The sequence below is a fragment of the Haliaeetus albicilla genome, chromosome 12 (assembly GCF_947461875.1).
Source record: "Haliaeetus albicilla chromosome 12, bHalAlb1.1, whole genome shotgun sequence".
Lineage (NCBI taxonomy): Eukaryota > Metazoa > Chordata > Aves > Accipitriformes > Accipitridae > Haliaeetus > Haliaeetus albicilla.
In genome coordinates, this window is record NC_091494.1 from 9,465,782 (window position 1) to 9,486,051 (window position 20,270).

Sequence of the window (20,270 nt, forward strand, 5' to 3'; positions counted from 1 at the left end):
AAGGAGTATGCAAAGATCTAAGAAATTATAGGAATGATATAAGAAGGGTATAATAGTCCTGGCTTCTTTATTATGCTGAACATCGGTTTTGTGAACCCTCGCCCCTGCAATCCAGAGTTGTATTTAACAGGTGTGCATGAGCTTGTGTCCTATAAGAACGTGCTTTTTAGCAATTCAATTTTCACTTCAAAAATAGTATTATAAGATTAAATATGTCTCAATACTAATGGTGGATTTTCTGTCTAGTCTGTTTTCACTTGTTTTCTGTTTTCACAAATGGAAAGCTGAGTTTATAGAATGAGTTGAATACTGAGTATGAAATCTGTTGAATGTTTTCTTTCCTGTGCAGCTTTTGTGCCTGGACAGCCTCAGTGCTTATTGGAACGTACACAGCAAAATGTATTATCATGGCTCCCGTGAACAAATACTGGTAATGTAGAAGAAAATGCATTAAACAGTACTATATTCTATAGCTGTTGTGGTATTCAAAACTACGCTATACTAATTTCCACCCCACTCCTCACACTTATGGTCAACTGTATTCTGATACCAGGGTCATATGTTAATCTATTGCACCATTGATAGCTAATATTTTTTTTGTGAACTTCATATGTTATTAACCCCTGTAGGTTTTAGAAATGGTCAGAAACTGTGTCTGTAAAATCATGTTCTGTTGGCATATTCATCTTGACTTCACGCGGTTTAGCCAGTACTGTACTAAATATCTGGGCTATGTGAGCTATTACATAGCTACTGTAATGAAAAAGGGAATATTGAGATAGTAAATAAGCATAAAATTAATAAAAATTCAGAATATTAGAGCTTTATCAGAACAGGAACTTATATCACATGCTATCCAGATGACCTAAGCTGCATAGCTGAAATTAACCAATAGAGAGAAGCCAGATAGAAAAACCAGATTTAAAAAAAAAAAAAAAAAAAGAAAAAAAAAGGTTTTTTTGCTTTTTAATAAACCAAAGCTTAGGTAGTTACCCATTGTTATACCTAAACAAAGACACAAAAAGTTGAGAGGCTAATGTAGTAGTTCTTTAAGATAGCAACCCTTATTATTATTGGAAGGATCTTTGGCAAAATTTTGAAGAGCTTTAGTAGAATAAGTTATATGTATGGGTAAGTGAGTATGCTATGCTTGACAGACAGGAGAGGCTCACAGCTTTAAATGTGGAATGCACAGTAGGACTGAATAATGAAGACTTTTTGAAAATGAGGTCAGGTGGAACATAATTAAGGTAGACTGTATGGAAAAGATGATGCTGGAAGTACTTTTTTCCAACTTGGTGAAGCTAACTCAGGTGGTGTAGAAACTAGAGGAATAAATGATGATGCTCCAGTTTGAGGGCAGTGAGGGTAAATGAAGACAAAATGAGAGGCAGATATCTTAAAATGTTAATTCCAGGGAAAGAATAAATTCAAATTTGTGTGTGGGCTTCCTGGATGCTGTGTTTTGGGTTGCTGCTAGCTAGATGAGTAGTGGAATACTGCAACTTGTAATATTATTAGTGTGTGAAGTACTTGTTTTGCTTTCATTTCATTGGTGTGTTACCCTCTAAGTCTTACTCTCGCAGAAGAGGAACTGGGAACTTTGGCAGTATGAATAGGGTGTTTATATAGACATAAATTGTGGCTGAGGGCACACATCCTCTTTCGGTATGACAGCTGAGGGCTTCTGAGTTGCAAAAGCACCATTACTGTTAAGAAGTTTATTTCAGATGGCTGCTTCATGTTGTTAAAAGAGCTCATTTTTAGGTAATGAGAAACAGTTATTCTGGTGAGCTTTTGGGTAGTACATTATTGAATATCTTAGGTTCTTAAAGTAAACTTTAGAATGGATTATGTAAACAAGTCAGTTTGCTTGGAGTAGTGGACATCTGTCTACTGTTGTTAGTTTGAATCTCATTTTGTTTTAATGTGGAGGAGGTCAGATGTGCAGTGTATGCTGTCTGTATATCTGCATTCTATTTCTGGTGTGAATAAGTGATCTCTGTGTAAAAATGGTACATTTTTGACCTATTATGTTTATAAAGGTTATACAGGTGTTCTGTGTGTCCTTGTACAACCACTTGTTTCCTTTTTTTATTCTTTTGTGCTCATGTCTTACAGGTATCTTTATTTTTGTTTTATTCTTTCCTTAACAAAATATGCGCTTAACCTAGTGAGCTTGGTACTAGCATGGAAGGTTGACTCAAAACTGTGAAGTGTTGACTGGCTGGTCAAAACCAGCCAGTTGTTTAGTGTTCTTTGAATCTTGACTGTTATGTGTAACTTAAAACCTAAGTCCTTTTATTTTTGTTCTGGTTGCCCTTGTAGCACACTGTTTATTGTCTCAGAATTGGGGTGTAAATTCACTGTATGTAGAAGATATTATGAATATGTTTATTTCTCTTCCTGTCTAGTCTATTGCTTTATTCTTTTAAAAAGCTAAATTTCCTCAGAGTGCTTCCACTTCTGCCTCTTTAGTTCAGCAGAAATGCTTATGTATTTTTAATATAAGTTTTAAGTTACTTTAGCTATGGAGTCTTCAGAATTACCTGTCTGTGGATGTTTTCTCTGTTGTATCTCAGTCTGAAGTGAGATGTAAACACAACACAAACCAATATACAGTTTGAATTGACAGCAGCAAAAGTCTTAGTGCTTCAAATGTGTTCTTCTAGCACTGTTGGAAAGATCCTTTGTGAATCAGTCCTTTACATGCTTGTGGACAGATGGCTTTGTGGGCTTACCTGATGCTGTCTGGCAGTTTACATCTCAGTCCTTTTCAAGGAAACTTCAACTTACTATTGACTAAGCTGCAAGTGAAGATGCTGGTGTGGTTTTGTTGAACTTAAGTTTTATGTATCAGAAAGTTCCACTTTCTATTCCATCATCAAGCAAGTTTTTAACAGGTTCTTTCTGAAAGAACTGGGAATTTTGCCCTCCATGACTGTAAAAGGAAGTTGCCTGTTTCCAAAGCCTGTTTCTTTGAGTGCTGAGGCAGGGCAATTCCAGTGTAGCAAATAGTATCCAGTATTCTGACCACCTGTTAACTTGAAGCATCTCACCACTTGCAGTTTTTCCATTCTTGAAATCCTTAGCAATTTTGGTGCTGTATACTAGTATCACTTTGCATACTGGCATCATCTCCATTATTTGGATTTTTTTCATCTTTTGGCCGTTTGATGACTTCTGTTAGTTTAAATTTGTCAATTTTGATTAGTCGTCTTTGTGTCCTTGTGCCTAAAAGGGGAAGAGAGGGAGAGCAGAAATAAGCTCAGAACATATCTGAAAAGACTTGAAGCAGCACAGGGGAAGAATGGAATTCATCATGGGCATAATATTACTTGTGTAAATCTTCTCTCCACTTGTTGAGTCCTCTCTGCTTCAGAATTTATAAATCAATACAGGAACTGAACAAATAGCCTATAACGTGTCTTATTTAGTAACATTATCTGTATTAAATACCTGAATACATTTTATATGTAACTTCTAGTGTAGCTTGTTTCCTGGAAAGCTAGGTCTTCCATCTAGACAGGCTGTTTCGGTCTTAATTTTAAGCAGCATTATCAGGAAATCAGATTTATCGTAGTAGCTAATTGGTCTGTGTTGTAGTAAGAATAAGCTTTGTAATCTGTAGCAATCTGTCACTTTCATACAACAGTCTTCATATTTAAATAACATGAGTATATGGCTGCTTGTAAGATTAGCTGTTTTATACTTAATCTCATAGAAATTTAGCTTTTATTAATATAGATCAGCAGACAGGAAATAGGTTGAAATACAAATATTTTAATGAGAAAGTGTTCCTTTTATAAAATACAAACCAGTTTTTAAATAAGGAACAGGGAAAAGGATTAGTTTGAAGAAATTTGTAGTTACAAAATATTTTCCTTGTAAAAACAAATCTTAATACTGATAGTCTTTATAAAATATAATGGGAACAGGCAGTTCATCTGCCTTCATGTAATAGCCAATATGTACATCTTCCTAAAAGCAGGCCTCCTGCTTTAACTGATTGTGCCATTGCAATTCTGAAACTAGATAAAATGTTTGCGCATGAATATAGCATTCTCAATAAATTGCCTAAGAATTACAGCATCAGACAGACCTGATTTTCATTTAAGACTCTGTTCTACATGATATTTTTCAGGCCTCTTGGGCTGTTCTGTTATTTTCCTGACTTCTTTCTGTTTTCAATTCCTCTCATACCTGCAGAATACCAGAAGACTCAAGTGGCCTTCTTATGTGCTAAAAATGAGGAAGGGTAGAGTATGAATAGATGCTCCTGGTACCTTCAAGGAGTTTAAAAACAAATGCTTGATCTAATATGCTACGTGTTTGAGTGTACGCATGAGCTATATGTTTCTAAATTAACACACATTAGTTGTTATTGCAAGATTTAGACAGAAGCTGAATAAAAACTGTGCTAACCTTCCACTTTATGTGAGAAACTTAGAATTCTTTTTAATCTGGTATATTTAAATCCTTCACTCTTAAGTGCCTGTGCTATATTAGCTTTCCCATTTAGGGGGAGGAGGCCCTTGCAAAATACATGTGAACTTAAGTTGGTCTACTCAAAGCTTAGAGGACTGTAAACAAGTAATGCTCTTCAGCAATTGCTAGACAGTATCGTATTCCTTTACAGGATCAGCTGAAAAGAGGAATTCCTTGTAGTGGTAACCAGCCTCAAGACTACCAGTATAGTAAGTAAGCTAGGAATGAGTGAATATAAACTGTTCTGAGCATGTTATCATACAACAGCCTGACCTGATCATGCAGGCATGCCCATACTAACTTTATTTTACAAAAAACTAAACATAATAGAACATATTAGAGCTTGTATGCTTTTTGACTGCTGCTGGGCTATCTTAATTTTTGGTAAGAATTTTATCCTGATTCTGTGGGTCTTGAGATACACATCAGTACAAAGTGGTTGATATATCAGGTAGTGGAAATAAGTACTTTAAGATTGCTTCCCATACTTTTAATTGTAAACATAAAATTAATCTCAATGTTTTTATTTTTTAAGTTTTTAGACCAGTATCAGCCTCTGCAAGACTGTATATCAACCCATATGCAGAAGTAGAACTAAAAACTCCCAAGCTTGATTGTAATGTAGAAGTACAGAGAATTGTCATTGAATTCACTAAGCCACAGGTAAGTTGGCTTGGTATCCATTATCGCCTATTTCAGAGTTTGTGATGAACTGTAGGATTTTTTTGTTGGAAAACATTCTTCTTTGGGAATTTTCTGCTTATAGGCAAGTAGACTGTCTAAACTGTTTAGCAGTAACTGTGGGAAAAGTGTAGGATCATTTCCCCTTTGTGTAACAGTCACTTCCTGGTCACTTCCTGGTGCTAGATCCTGACACTGACGCTGTTATCTGTGGACCCTCTGGGGACCATCTGATCTGTATTCAGAGCATTCCTTTCACATGGAGAATGGAATCATTCTTACGAATAGCCCTTATCTTATAAAACTATAAGCCAACAATTAACTGCAGAGATGTCAAGGTACAAGCATGGGTGGGAACGAATGGAGTATACTGGCTTTGGCAACAAAGCCTACTGAATTATCAAGGAGCTCTTTTAGTTCCCTAGCAATGTTAGTGTTTTCGTTTATTCAGTGATAATTTACAGTTAGTTTGCTAGATAGCTTTTAGCTCTTATTGATATCAGAGTGTAATTTGAGTTCAGAACAGTACCAGTAAGGTTACCTAATGCAAAGGCAGTTCTAAAACTGGGGAAACTGGGTATTGACAAATGAAGAGAATATGGTTGTTTGAGAAAGCTTGAGACTTTGTGCTGAGCAGGCTAACAGAAATACAAATTGTTTTTGTCAAGGAAACCAGAAGTTCATACCGTGGTGTCCTTTGAGAGCAATGGGTATAGTTGGTCCACTTTTACATACTAAGGAAAATGTCTGTATAGTTTGGGGAATACTAAAGACCATAGTATACATGTACTTTAAGGACTGCATGCAACAAAAATCTGAACCTCTGCTAAGAAACTTGTTTTTCTGTGTTTAGTACCTCAGCATGATAGATCTTCTGGAGTCCATAGATTACATGGTTCGCAATGCACCATACAGAAGATTTAGGCCAAACGTCTCTCTCCATAAAAATGCCAGACAATGGTAAGCTGTGTATGTTCGTGCATTCTTTGGGAGATGCTGGAGTCCCCTTCAGTCTCTTCATTATTCTTTGTGGTTAAATGTAGCTTTAAAACTAGATCACATATATCATTATAACTTTCACAGAGCTTTGCTTAGCCAAGTAGAAAAGGCTTGCAGAAGAGAACATGTGAAAGAACCCAGTGATGAAAATCTGACTTGCAAATCTAACCCTGGTGCCCCAAAATCTCTGAAGAAAATGCTGATGCTCTCTCTAGAAGTTAGGATATAATTTTAGAAAGACTAAAGAAAAAAAATCAGCAAATGTATTACAAGCGAAACATATACGTCAACTGTAATTTTTAAAGTTTTGAGCTGATACACATTTTTGTGGATTTTTTCTAAGTACTAACTGATACTGATTCTCAAAGTGCTTAAGTGCACTTAATGCTCTTACAGTCCAAATTTGCAAACATGCAGAAGTCAATACAGAGTGCAGATTTATAGTTCTTCAGGCATTAAATATAAGCTCTCAGTCCATTTTTCAAAAGTGATGTTGAAACCATTAAAATTTTTATAAACAAAGTTACTCAAATGGCAAGTGGTAAACAAAGTGTTCGCATATTAATAAACTACCTCTGCAACTTTTAAGTTCTAATGCACAAATGAAATGGAAAGTTGCTCACAAGTGTGGAATTGTTGTAGGTGGAAATATGCAGGTAACAGTGTTCTTGAAGTTCACATCAAAAGATATACTCGCATGTGGTCATGGAGTAACATAAAACAGCATAGGCAGCTTCTGAAGAGTTACAAAACTATGTACAAGAACAAGCTGACACAGAGTAAACTGTCAGAAGAAACACAGAGGCAAATTCAGGTATGTGTTTTTTCTCTTTGCAGAAAGTATGTTTTAGTCCCTCTATTACGTAATTCTTTTAAATATACGTGACAGTAATCAAGGTTCATGGTTTTATAAGAGCACAAGAGTTCTGTGGAAATACCATTTTAATCTGAAGTTCAGTGTAATCCATTGTGCAAAGAAAGAAAATACCAGTAAAGTGCCATTTAAATAAACCCTTTTTGATTCTGGATTAAGCAACTTGGATGCATTTAATGAAGTGCAAGATTAATCTATTTAAAAAAAAAAATTAGACTGCCTAACATCAAGTTTCATCTTCTAGTGAACTTCTGGGTGGGGGCATACCTTTGAAAGAAAAGAATAGGTCTAGAAAGAAATCGGAGTGGTAAATATGAAGGAGCTGGTGGAGAATTTGTAGTGGTGAGCCTTTCCTAAATGTGTTCGAGGCAAATGATTTCATCATGCATTTTTACAGGACCTAGAAAGAAAGCTTGATGTCTTCAATATAATCTTAGCAAGACAACAAGCACAAGTTGAGGTAAGAAATAATTTTTGTTCAACAATATTCTAACACTTCAGATAGGATGGTTCTGTCATGAAAGTATCTTGAAAAAATTTGTGCTGATTAGTATGATAGGCTAGGGAGGTGGGAAGGCAAGTTTCCTATCCTTCCAGGACAGGAGTAAATGAATTTCCAAACTGGAAACCAGTTCCAAAAACCTACCAGTGTGTGTGCACAGTATTACTGCTACCCACTTTGTACCATTCAGACAATTGTCTAAGGGTGCTCATTTAATGGTTCTTTTATTCCTTTGACTTCTATCATTTCAAGACTGGTTCTGCAGCTCTTCAAGATCAAACATGTGCAGCTGTTCCCATCCTACCTACACCTTTAGGTACTCTCTTTTTAGGGGACAGCCAATCTAATTAAAAGACAACTCTGAGAGAATTGTTAAAAGGTAGATGAAGTGTCCAGCTGCATTTTATTTTGGAAATAATTTGTGACACTTAACAAGGAGTTGCATGTTATAACATTATGAAAAGCGTTGTATCTGCAGTTAAGATCAAAAACACCTAGCACACTAAGGGCAAGCTCAGAATAGTCGTCTTGAGAGAAGCGTGCTAGTGGTAGCTATATTCCTAACATGAATATTAACCTCTGTAGTTGTATCATATAATTACTGGTCATGCCAGTGTAGCCTCGGTGTTTGTCTACATATCCAGAATGTATGTAAAATGAAGATTGAAAAAATAATAACAACGCTTCTTATTTTTGAGATGTTTGTGGTCAGACCTTGATATTTAAAATGCAAAGTGAAAGCCTGAGTATAAATTAAAAGTTTTAAATATACGTTGTGGTACAGGATCAGTCTTCAGGTTTGTTACTACTAGATTTAAGGAATATAATTGCTTCTTGTATCCTCTTAAAATACTGTCTTTTCATGTGGTTCCTGCCTTTTTGTAGTCTAAACGCTAGTGAAATGTGTAGAAAAAGGCCGTCCGAAGTAAAAGTAACACATGCTTCTTTCCACACACCTGTGTGCATGCACACACCCAAGCCCCCCACCCCGATCCTCTTTTTGCTTCTGTCTGGTGAGTCAAAGTGCTCTTAATCCCTTGCAGGGTGGTGTTGCTGTCCATCAGTTAAATGTCTGTTCAACATGGGTACATACATGCATTATTTACAGAAAAAAAAAGTAATTCTATTAATTATTTATTTTAATGTTTGGTTTGTAGACAATAAGATCAGGACAAAAACTACTGAAGAAGAAAAACACTGAAGTAGAAAAAAGAAGTGGAGGATGGTTTGGTGGTTTCTGGGGTAAAAGAGAGTCTAGGAAAAAGGAAGATGAAGAATCAACTGTTCCTGAAAGTAGGTGTAGGCTGGAATGCACTAACTTCTGTAGAGACTTTAAGTTTTTATATACATTAAGAAGAATGTTCTAGTATGTTTTGCTTCTTACTATGCAGAAGGAGAGAGTATGGCATAAACAGTGCAATGCAGTATTGATCCATCTTTATAGTATTACTGTTAACGAATATTGAGCTGGCAAATAAGGCACACTTCTGAAATGGCTATAAGCATATCAGAACCTTGGTAAGAAGAGTATGGAGCTTATAGCTGTAGTGTAGTAGGCGACAACTGGAATACTGTATTTTGGTGATTTGCTGTCTGGACCAGAGATTTGTTCTAGTAGTACTCCTCAAAGCTATCTTCATCATTGGGAATTACAGATACTCTTCCAATATAAATTATATTGATTTTTGTGCTATGTATGTAATGCCAGGTGTGAAGACTGCTTCTGTGTAAATTATTTTACAATATGGAACTTAGTGCAATATGAAGAATCAAAGAAATGTGTCAGCAGAACTTAAGTACAGTAGAAAACAAATGGGAGGAAAAATGCTTATCATTACTAATTAAACTGAAAGTTTTTGTGGGTTTTTGGTTTCTAGCTATTGATGAACTAATGACACCAGAAGAGAAAGCTAAGCTTTTTACTGCTATTGGATATAGTGACAGCTCCTATGTTTCCTTACCAAAGCAGGTAAGCAACTTCCTACAGGGATGGTTTGGAAAAAGAACCCAAAAAATGAACAAGCCACAAAAACCCCAAAACACCGTCCCTGCCTGCCCCCCCCGCCCCCAACCAAAAACCCTTTCTGATGCATGTTAGCCTTAAGATAAGCAGTATAAAGTGTGTCAGTGCAAGTCAAACCTATGCTGAAATGTACGGAGAAGATGAAAAAAAAAAATTTATTCAGAAAACACAAAGATGGCTAATGTTTTCTGTGGTGGTGTTCTGCCTTTTGCACAACCCTAATCTGGAGTGATTTAGAAGTAACAAACTGGATAATAGGTACCCATTTGCAGTTTGGAAGATAATTAAAAAAGCTAACTGTAAATGAAAAAAGATTCCATGTTAGCTTTTTCATTGCATCTGTTTCTTGCTACTTGTTGTGGTGAAAACTAAATTAGTCTGTATGGTCTTTTTTTGTTTTTGTTTGTTTTTTGGTTTTTTTTTTTTGTTTTGTTTTGGTGGTTTGTTTTTTTGAGTTGGTGGGGGTTTTTTTGTTTGTTTGTTTGTTTTTTTTCAAATCCAAAGTCAGTTTGATTCTGGTAATTGAATAGTTGTTGTTTATGTAAAAGTGAACATTAGCATGTGATTATTTCCTGTTTGACCCAATGTTTATAACTTTCGGGGATGCTTTTGTTGGAGGGATCATGTTATGTTTCTGTTAAAATGTTTGTCCTAATGATTAATACCAGGAGATTTCAGCTGTAGTACTTTTTTTCTACTACACAAAGGACAATTTAAAATTAAAAACATTTTTTGTGACTTTTTTGGCTTGTTAAGCAAAGGAATAAAAGATAAAACTTTACAGGTATAGTATTCTTGAGAGGGCTTATAGGAAGAAAGCTAGAAAGTAGACAACTAAGAAAATGTGAAATGGTGAGGTTTCTCTCAATATACTTATTTTCTGTGAGAGCTATCACATTGTTGTTTTAAATCTTAACATGACTGGTGGTTCTGCTTTAAGTTGTTCATCACTTACAGAAGTACTTTTTACATTTAGACTATTTCCTTCAAGGAGGATGTTGTCTCTTCTCCCAACAGGCGTCCCCACTCCCCAACACAACACTCCCAACTTTCCAACCTTGTATATTTTTGTTAAATTTAATTATTATAAGCTTACATGTGCCTCACACAGGGAAGTTCAGAGTTGTTTAAGTGGCAACGTGGAGGCCTGTGTACTGTTGTATGAACTTGTGTTCCTGTCAAATTGAAAAGAGCAGAGCAGCAGCAAGCTTCTCTTAGCAACAAAGAAGAGACACAGCCCAAACTGTGCCCAGTACTGGGGCTTCTTTTTTTCCTTTGTTTCATGCTTTCCTTGCTTACCTGTGTAGAAAAACTTCCATTTTTAATTTGGACAAATTAAGTGTAAAGGTCCTTTAATCTCTCTCAGTACCCTGAAGAAAGGTGCAGGCTTCAAATTCAGATAGGAAATATTATTTGATTCTTCTTCAGTTGCTGATTGACACAGTCATAAAATGGTACATGTATCAGGAAGCCAAAACCCTTTCTTGACAAGGTTGAGACATGACATACAGCATCAAGAACAAAAAATGCATATATGCAATGTCTTCTAAAATGTAGTTATTTAATAGGATTATGAAGATTTTGTTTATCTTGCTAGCTCTCTATTGAGTATAGTTTAGCTATGCTTTCTTTCACAGTTTAAAAAAACCACTTCCCTGAATCCTGAAAAGAGATACAGACTGTATCTACTCTGCATTTGTTGAAATACACTGTTTTATGTTAAATAACTGATAAGTGTTGAAAGAAAGTAAAAGACTCTGTACTTCACTTCCTACATAGCGATATGTTTCTTACCTTAGTCAACTGGAATAGCTTTAAATACTGCATTTCATTAGGTTTGTTGAAATTAGGAGTTTTAAAAAGTAATTCATATCAAGATGACTAATTTCGATTTTCTCTGTCCTTCTTGCTAGTATGTTGCCCATGTTGTGACACTGAAGCTGTTAAGCACTTCTCTTACAATTAAAGAAGACAAGAACGTGGCAGAAACTCTTAAAGTACAGATAATTGATCTGAGTACCAAAATATCACAGCGCCCAGGAGCACAAGCCATTAAGTAATTGGATTGGTATTTTTTTTTTTTTGTAGAAACATCTTCCCTCTGCTCCCTGACTTTTAAAATCTTTCTTGGGTAGTGCATTATGTTGCATAGTGACTTTTAAATGTATGGGCATTCTGCAGTTGCACTCTCAAAAGTTACAGTCACGTAATTTGGTGAATAACATAGAATGGAATGAAGAAAGGAATGCTATTTTTTAGTCTTTATAAACAATAATAAGCTCTTTTTTGAATCCAAATGTTGAAGTGCTAGATATTGCTTTTGGGAAGTGATAACTAAGTAGTGTGAAATGGTCTGGCTAACACTCTCCAGCCTGAATGTGTTGCTTACTTCCTACATTAATGAAAAACTATGTCTGTGTGTTGTGGGTAGCAGATTAACCAGCATGTAGGAAATGGACTCCTTCCTGTGTTTTAAGAGAGGACACACCAGAAATACTGAACACAAATTATTGGATTATGCTGTCAATGAATAAGATTTTCAGTGTCTGGAAAATGAGTCTATGCACTTTTCATGCTTTCATTTGCAGTTCTTTATGCATAAGATCACCAGCTCAGCTGCTTACTCTTGAAATATTTTTGCTAAAAACTGTTTTGGAGAATATTAAAGGTGCAGCCTGAATGCTGCACAAAAATAAAAAGAGCTTTGAGAACATTTTACATAAATGCATGCCATATAATTTTGTTGGCAAGACTCATACTTTTGTTGATTTTTAAGTTTCTGGAAAACGTAGTTAGGTTATCTCAATGGAGCCAGGCTTGTGACACTGATTATGCCCAAACTGTGTTGCCTCCCAAAGTCAGGGATTCCAACAGTAGAGACCCAGGACCCCAAAATAAATTTCATATCTAATAGGTACTTCTAAGGGCGAATGACGTTTTTGTGGTTTGGTGGTGTTCACATGGCTTTCTTTAAAAGGCATTTTTCTACTGACTATGCTTAACACTATTGTCAGGGAAGCTGTCAGTAAAGAATACCCATTTGTACCAAAACAAGTCTGTAACTGATTTTGAAATCAATATGTAATAGTTAACATTCCTACTCTTTTTTCATCTGTAGCATAAATATTTTCCCTTTCTTTTCTCTTACAACTGATTCTCTTAATAAACGTGAGCTGAAAACTATATTCAGTCCACCTTGCAGATAACAGAAGGTAAAAAGAAAATATCAGCCTTGTGTTGCTGTGAATGACTTGCCTGCTATTTATTTTTCCAGTTTAATAATGTAACAATTTCTTAACCATGTGGTATGTTTGTCCTGTGAAGTTAGTCATGTTTGGGTTTATCAAAGGCTTTCTCATCTTGCTGATCTTTCCTAGATGGAACTGTGTTCTGTATTCTAATTCAGTATGTTTAACTATTCACCTTCTTCAGGGTTGAAGCAAAGCTTGAAAACTGGTATGTTACAGGCCTGAGACAAGAAAACATTGTACCATCTCTTGTGGCTTCCATAGGGGACAGCAAGTCGTCTTTACTTAAGATAGAGTTTAATGTTAACCCAGAGGATAGTACTGCTGACCAGAGTCTTACTATTGAATCACAGCCTGTGGAAATAAAATACGATGCAGTGAGTAGTAACCAAAACTTTTACTTCTTTTTCTGATTCTCCTTTCTCTGCCTTTATTCTCTTTATTTTTGAGTTTTCACTGAGTGACTTCTGTGTATATTGATAATTCTTGTCTGTCTTTTTTTTTTTTTTGAAAAGAGAACAATAAATGCAATGGTAGAATTCTTTCAGACAAGTAAGGGAATGGATCTTGAAAGATTAACATCAGCCACATTAATGAAGCTGGAAGAAATCAAGGAAAGAACTGCTACAGGTAAGATAATAACAAATCTCACCTGAGGTGAACCCTTGAATGTCTTAAAATGTTTCAATATGATTTTCTAAACACTTTGCTCGTGTTTTGATTGCTGGCCAAAGAGTATGATTGGTGTTTTTTCTTTGAGTTTGTGACTTGGAGGATTAGTGGATGTTTTGTGGGAAGGAGCATTAATTTTAGTGAGAAATCAGTAGAATGTTACAAAAGTAAGTCTTTACTCAGGATGTGTTATCTTTCAGATCGATAGCATCTCTTTTTGTGTTAACTGGCACAAATGTTTCACTTGTGAATAGCATTTCAGTTTTAATGTCCCTTCCTTTTTATTTAAGGATTAGTTCATATTATTGAAATGCGGAAAGTCCTTGATTTGAAGATTAATCTGAAACCTTCCTACCTTGTGGTTCCACAGACGGGATTCTACCATGAAAAATCAGATTTGCTGATTTTGGACTTTGGTACATTTCAGGTATATAAATGATCTCTCTTATATGCTTAGAGGAAGAAAATATTCTTTTCTCTTAACATAGCTGTCATCTGAAACTATCTTGTTTTCAGAAAGCAAAGATGATAATCTGTGTGAATGTGTTTTAACTTACTATATTTCTTACCAAATAAGTTTGGATCAGCAACTTGATCTATGTTCAGAGCTGTTAAGTTGTCTTTGACATACTTGTACTAGTTAATCTCCCCAGGAAACATTTTCATTTTGTAAATGTGATTGTAATAGCTTATCATTTAGTATCTTTCACTTTTTCAGCAGAACACATGAACTTTTGTTCATTTTTTTGTAAAATGATAGCCTTTTATTAATAGAAGAGAATATAATTTTTCTCTTAGAGTTTGAAATTTGATTCCCTTGTTCCTATAAAATTGAAAGATTACAATAATTTAACTTTATTTTATCTGACTGATTAAATATTTTTTAGTTGTACTCCAGCAGTAAACTTGTAAACTAATAAGAAAAATTCCATTCTGCATAACTTGAATTAAGTGGATTGATAGAAGTAGCAACAAAACCCCCCTACTTATTCTTGATAAGTGTGAAATGAATTAAGATTGCTTCTCTGTAAGAGCCCAGATGTCAGTCATAAACTCCTATGAATCATCTTTTTCATCTTCACTAGAATTAATAGCACGTGTATGTAAGTTTTAGACTTAATTTTATCTTGTCTTTTATGTGTTTAGCTGAACAGCATAAATCAAGGCAGTAGTCAAGCTTCTAGCTTTTCGTCTTTAGAGGAGATTATGGATAAAGCTTATGACAAGTTCGATGTGGAAATAAAAAATGTGCAACTTCTTTTTGGAAGAACAGGTAACAAAACAACATAGTTGCTGTTTACTCAAAAGATTGAAGGCTACCTACCTGTAATAAATAAATAAGTTTTCTAAAGAAAAAAGGTGAACCAAAACAAGTAGTTAACTAAGAGATAGATTATAATACAAGTCTGTATGAAACTGTGAAAAAATTTTAGTTTCCCTTCAAACAGCTGCTTGCTTTTTGTTTGGACTTGTGTATTATCTCTTTACTGTGATGCCAGCAAGCAACATAAATGCATAGAACTGTTATGTTTTCCATCATATGCAGGAAAATACAGCTAAAATTGGCCTTAATACTTCATTTGGACTTAAGTTTGTGCAGTGAACAGAATGCTGGGTTACTGTTACATTTATCTATCCATGTATCTATTTTTTTGTGGGGTTCTATATGCAGGTACATCTTTTAGTGTAGAATTGGACTTATGGCTGCTAAGGCAGTATAGTGTTAAGAAATATTGAAAGTGGATTCAAAAGCTTTTAAAATACTTTACCCAAATTGTTCTAGGTTTCTCTATTTTGTGAATGGGTTCTTTGTCCTTTCCTAGTGATGTTATTTGATTACTTTAATGATACCTTAATTAAAGCAATTAGCAAGTGATGTTTTCTCATTTACATTTACTGAACATTTGCAGGTGAAGACTGGAAGAAGGCTCGTTTTCAACACCCATCAACTCTGCACATATTACAGCCTATGGATATTCATGTACAGTTGGCAAAATCGATGGTGGAAAGAGATACCAGGATGGCAAAGTAATATATTCATGTTGAAAGGACTTCTTTTAAACTACTGTGTACTTACAGAAAAAACCCCTGTATTTTCCCCAAAGGTTCAGTTACACTTTAAAATCTGAAGGTATTAACTTAAGAAATAAAAGTAGCTTACTACTTTTTACAAAACATTCTTTGGCTAGTAGTTCCCTGGTCACCTTTACTGGTTACTAACTATAGTGTTTAAACTGAGTCCAAGGCCTGTTTTTAATGCAGGATCACTAGCTTTACTGTGATGTGATCTTTATATAAGAGTATAGATATTGTTAAGACTTAAATCAAGAATTGGTATGTACTTTTTTGTCTTGGAGTTTAATAATTTTTTTTTTTAAAAGGTTTAAAGTGTCAGGAGAACTTCCTTTGGTGCATGTCAGAGTCTCTGACCAGAAAATCAAGGCAATTTTTGATCTGATTGATAGCATTCCGTTGCCTCAGAAGTCATCTGTGTCAATTCCAAGCACAAAGGTAAGCTGACAATAACTAAGAAAACTGAATTTAAAAAAATGACATCACTAAAGTGATCATTGTAAATGTAAATTCCTGCTAAAGTCTGTTCTCTGTTTCACTTCAAGTAAGAGATCTGTTGCCAAGTTGAGTCAGGCAAAGTGTCTCCATTATGACTTACCATCAGAACATGCTGGGCTTATTCAAGCGAGGGTATCTTGGCCTTTGTCATTGTCCTGCTGGTTTCAATATAAGTATTGGCAAAACTGAGCTTTCTAAGCAGTATGGGGGAGGCAAGGTCAAACATGCATAATCAGTGGAAAATATGACTGAACATACCAAGTTATACGGACTTTAAAATAATGATTTATTTTTTTTTTTCCCCTCCCTCTAGGTACCGGCTATTCCCACAATTCCTGTTGTTAGTAAAGGGTTACTTAATACACCCCAGTTGTTAGCAGAAATAGTGTCAGGTAAGAAGCTACAGATAAACCTTTTCAAAAGCAGAAGGCCATAACTTATGGAGTAGCTGATGTTTTCAGGCTGCTATTGATCTTAAAACATGTTATAAGGACAGTAGACAGGAGTATGATTGATCATCTCTAACTTCAAGTTCATAAGAAGATTCAGTTAAGATGCTGATGTTGCCTCAGAATAATAAACTTGCTTTTTTAAAAAAGCAAAAAAAAGTTTTTTGGGATTAATTAATATTATGCATAAGCAGCCTCTTCAAATGTGAGCTATTAATAACAAGCGTGTCACTAGCAAACCAATTTAATTAATCAGATGTCATGAGACATCTTTTTAGTAGAGAATATTGAGGAACCTGTTATTTCAGAATTGACTTAAATCCAAAACCAGGTTTAGCCAACTACTAATCTGCAGCTGCTACCACTTCAGGACACATAATTTGGGGTGGGCACATAAAAAAGGTAATATTTCTAAAGGTTGTGTATACTTGCATTAAGCAGCCAACATGTGGCAAAAATAGACTTTTACAAACATCATCTGTACTGTCCTGAGTGTTTTGCATTAGCAAAGCTCTCCTTTTTCTGAAAATGAAGAACTAGAATAACAAATGGCAAATTACTGTATTGGCACTGTGGATTTGAGCATTTACGTCCATGGCTGTTCTGGAGAAGAACTTTCCTGTAGTGGAACCTGGGAAACTTGTTTCCTGGAGCTTACTTTATAACTGGTTTTCCTTGTATGTGTTCTTGAATGTCTAATGGTACAGCTAAACTCTAGTGCTTTCCTTAATAGGGCTTTAATTTTCTTCACTTTTTATCCACTGGGTAAGAAAGCAGTATAGATATAAAAAGTATACTTTGTCAGATTAGGTTTAAACTGCTCATACAGTTTAAAATTTCCTTGGAATGGGAAAGAGAGGTTGGGATATTTACCCCTGTGTCTGGAAGTTTACTAAGGAGGAATTCATTTCTCTTCTCTAGACTCTGAAGAAGAATATTTTGATTTTGAGGAAAGTTCTGAACCAACTGACAGGTCACTAATTAAAGGAGAAGAAATAAGAAATAAGGAGCCTGCTAAAGAGGAACTGACAGATCTTCTGTTGAAGTTTGAAATTAAAGAGGTATGTGTCTTCAATTCTATTTTTACCTTCTACATAAAGAATATTTAAAAAAAAATAAATCCAATATTCTATTACCAGTGATCGCCAGATTTAGTGGATGCTAAAACATAGCCACCAAACCAAAAAATATACATGTATACATATGTATTTCTATGTACGAGTTATTTATATATGGTATGCATATGAGGTTTTTTTAATATATGGTATGTATATAAATAAAACATATACTTACTTCGTTTGTGTATAAGTATTAAAAAAAATGAACAAAACCCTCCCTTTTTGGAATATTTTTGGTAGAAAATAATAGTACCAAGTTATAATTTGCGGGTGAGAGGTGAGAAATTTGTACTGGAAGAACAAAGTAAATACCCAGGCATGTCACTTGCTAAGAGCAAATGCCAAAATATTTCTACATTTATATCTCTCACCATCAAACAATCACTTTTTTTTTTTCCTATTTTTACACTTTAACTCTGTAATAAAAACAATACTTCCAGTAAAGCAGGCCAGGTGTTAATTTTGCGCTTTTTTTTCATTGTTGATTTGAATGGTGAGAATACTAAATGTGAAAAGATGGTATAACTGTCTATTTCTTGCTCATCCAGGTTTTAGTAGAACTCACCAGGCAAAAGAAAACTGAGGAAACGGTACTTGTATTTGATGTAATGCATCTTGGGACAGAAGCTACTGTCAGAACCTATAATTTAGCAGCTGTATCTTACTTAAAGAAAATAAGCTTGGATTACTATGAAATTGGAGGTAATAAGCAATAAGAGAAGTATAGTAGTGTGTACATATATATAATCAGTTAGTCTGAAACCGTGGCTCTCCTGTCTCTTGTGCTCACTGAAATCCAAATGTTCTAGTTTTCCTGTTACGATATTTAGTATGCAACTGTCCCTTGGCAGTGCTTGTCGCATTGGTACAGTTGATAAGCTCTGGACTCCCACCATAATGCTTATTAGATAAATAAATAGCTTAGTGCTCAATCTTTGGATGGTTAAGGGGTACAGACTTGTAATTTTGGACTTAACGAAGAGATACCAGTGATTCATACTTGGTGGTGCAATGTATTTTAACAAATGGTATTGAAAGTTAATCCCTATCTTCAAGGCAAAATTCTTTGGGTCTCTGAAAGAACAGAAATTACCCTAATTTTTGTGCATTTCATGTGGTATGTTACAGATAAAAAAGCACCCATTCATCTAATTAGTTCCTCGGATAAACCTGGCTTAGACCTTCTGAAGGTGGAATATATCAAGGTATACATAAAGCTTTTAAAATTTATTTTAAAGCACTTTTATATATTATAAAGTCTTAAACCTACTGCTCAGAGCTAGTGGATTGTTTTGCGTCTTCTGAAGAGCACAGCGACTGGTTGGAATTAATATTAACCTTCATGCAAATCATTATTTTCAGGCTGACAGAAATGGGCCACACTTTCAGACAATTTTTGACAACGCTGAACAGATGATTCAAGTGAGTACTTGCAGATTTTATTGCTTATTTTCTTTTGGTTTGCTTCGTTAGAAGGGAGGAATCAATAAGGGGTTTTTTGGCTTTCCTGTTCTGCTCCCCTGCCCAAGCTTCCCCCCTCCCTGACCTTGCAGCATGGATATTTAAAGAGTTAAAAAGTACATGAAAGTTTTTATACAACTTAATATAAGAGCAGTATGTTAGTCTTTTTTCTTAACTATGATGAAAAACTGTCTAGCTAGCTCATGTGGATAAAATTCAAAATAATAAAAGAATGCATCTTCTCATGCATATGAGATCATGAAGTTCAAATGTCTGGTATGGCAAAATGTAGTGGGGTCTAGAATTCTTTCATTTTCCTGTCAAATAATCTGTATTGTGAGCACTACATAATCAGTACTCTGGCTAAATTTAATAAGAAGTCTAAATCCTTTTATGAGTGATTTTGGGTTTTTTTTGCGGGGGGAGAGCAAAGAGGAGCGTGTTCCAATTCTTCACCCTGAAATATGACTTGGGGGTTTCTTGTGATACTGCATTTTCCTCTCTGTCATTTTTGTCATAGACTCTAGAATAAGAATTTTATCTCTTAAAAATTACTGGAAATATAGGAAGATGGTTTTAGACAGCAAGTACCTAACTTCTTAAGTTTTGACTGTTGTACTAATCGTATATTTTTGAGTCAGAGATTTCAATCTAAGGAGAAACAGTGTCTTGAGGAATTCTGGAAATAAACTACTGTATTGGGTTTGCACGGCAAGGTTTTGGTAGCGGGGGCGGGTTACAGGGGTGGCTTCAGTGAGAAGCTGCTAGAAGCTTCCCCTATGTCTGACAGAGCCAATGCCTTCTTTTATTTCTCCCCATCCCACCGCATCCATCAGCGGGTCAACTTAAATAAAGAAACTAAATTAAATAAATGATCTTTCCTTTTCAGCTGCACCTAAGGTGCCAAGATGCTATGTAACTCTAAAAGTGCCATTTCTAAGTGATGGCCGCAAACAGCAGGGAATCCAAATGCAAGGTCATGTTTGCCTAGGTTTCTTTTAAAAGCCCCTATTCTGGAGTCTATTCTCTTAAAGCATACCAGCCAAAGGCTTCTTTCCAGTGAAGCTGGAGAATGGGTGTGCATGTTGCAGTGTGTTCTGCAGGCTAACAAATATGGTTTCCATTGAGCCAATGCAAAGATAATTACAGAGGTATTCACAAAGGCTGTTTAGGCTTGAGAAGCT

At 35.2% G+C, this 20,270-nt stretch overlaps 1 protein-coding gene across 4 annotated transcripts in view; it reads left to right on the top strand.

The window, feature by feature from the left end:
* VPS13C (vacuolar protein sorting 13 homolog C) overlaps positions 1-20,270 on the top strand; it is a 106,537-nt gene that overhangs the window by 17,845 nt on the left and 68,422 nt on the right. For all 4 annotated transcript variants that reach the window (XM_069797996.1, XM_069797997.1, XM_069797998.1 and 1 more), the window contains 20 exons: positions 350-430; positions 4,640-4,697; positions 5,024-5,151; positions 6,023-6,129; positions 6,811-6,982; positions 7,440-7,502; positions 8,702-8,837; positions 9,422-9,513; positions 11,481-11,623; positions 13,000-13,192; positions 13,331-13,445; positions 13,778-13,914; positions 14,634-14,760; positions 15,398-15,515; positions 15,869-15,998; positions 16,372-16,450; positions 17,429-17,568; positions 18,174-18,327; positions 18,754-18,830; positions 18,988-19,047. In XM_069797996.1, coding sequence (XP_069654097.1) covers positions 350-430; positions 4,640-4,697; positions 5,024-5,151; positions 6,023-6,129; positions 6,811-6,982; positions 7,440-7,502; positions 8,702-8,837; positions 9,422-9,513; positions 11,481-11,623; positions 13,000-13,192; positions 13,331-13,445; positions 13,778-13,914; positions 14,634-14,760; positions 15,398-15,515; positions 15,869-15,998; positions 16,372-16,450; positions 17,429-17,568; positions 18,174-18,327; positions 18,754-18,830; positions 18,988-19,047 — 2,310 coding nt within the window. The remainder of the gene's footprint in view (positions 1-349; positions 431-4,639; positions 4,698-5,023; positions 5,152-6,022; positions 6,130-6,810; positions 6,983-7,439; positions 7,503-8,701; positions 8,838-9,421; positions 9,514-11,480; positions 11,624-12,999; positions 13,193-13,330; positions 13,446-13,777; positions 13,915-14,633; positions 14,761-15,397; positions 15,516-15,868; positions 15,999-16,371; positions 16,451-17,428; positions 17,569-18,173; positions 18,328-18,753; positions 18,831-18,987; positions 19,048-20,270) is intronic.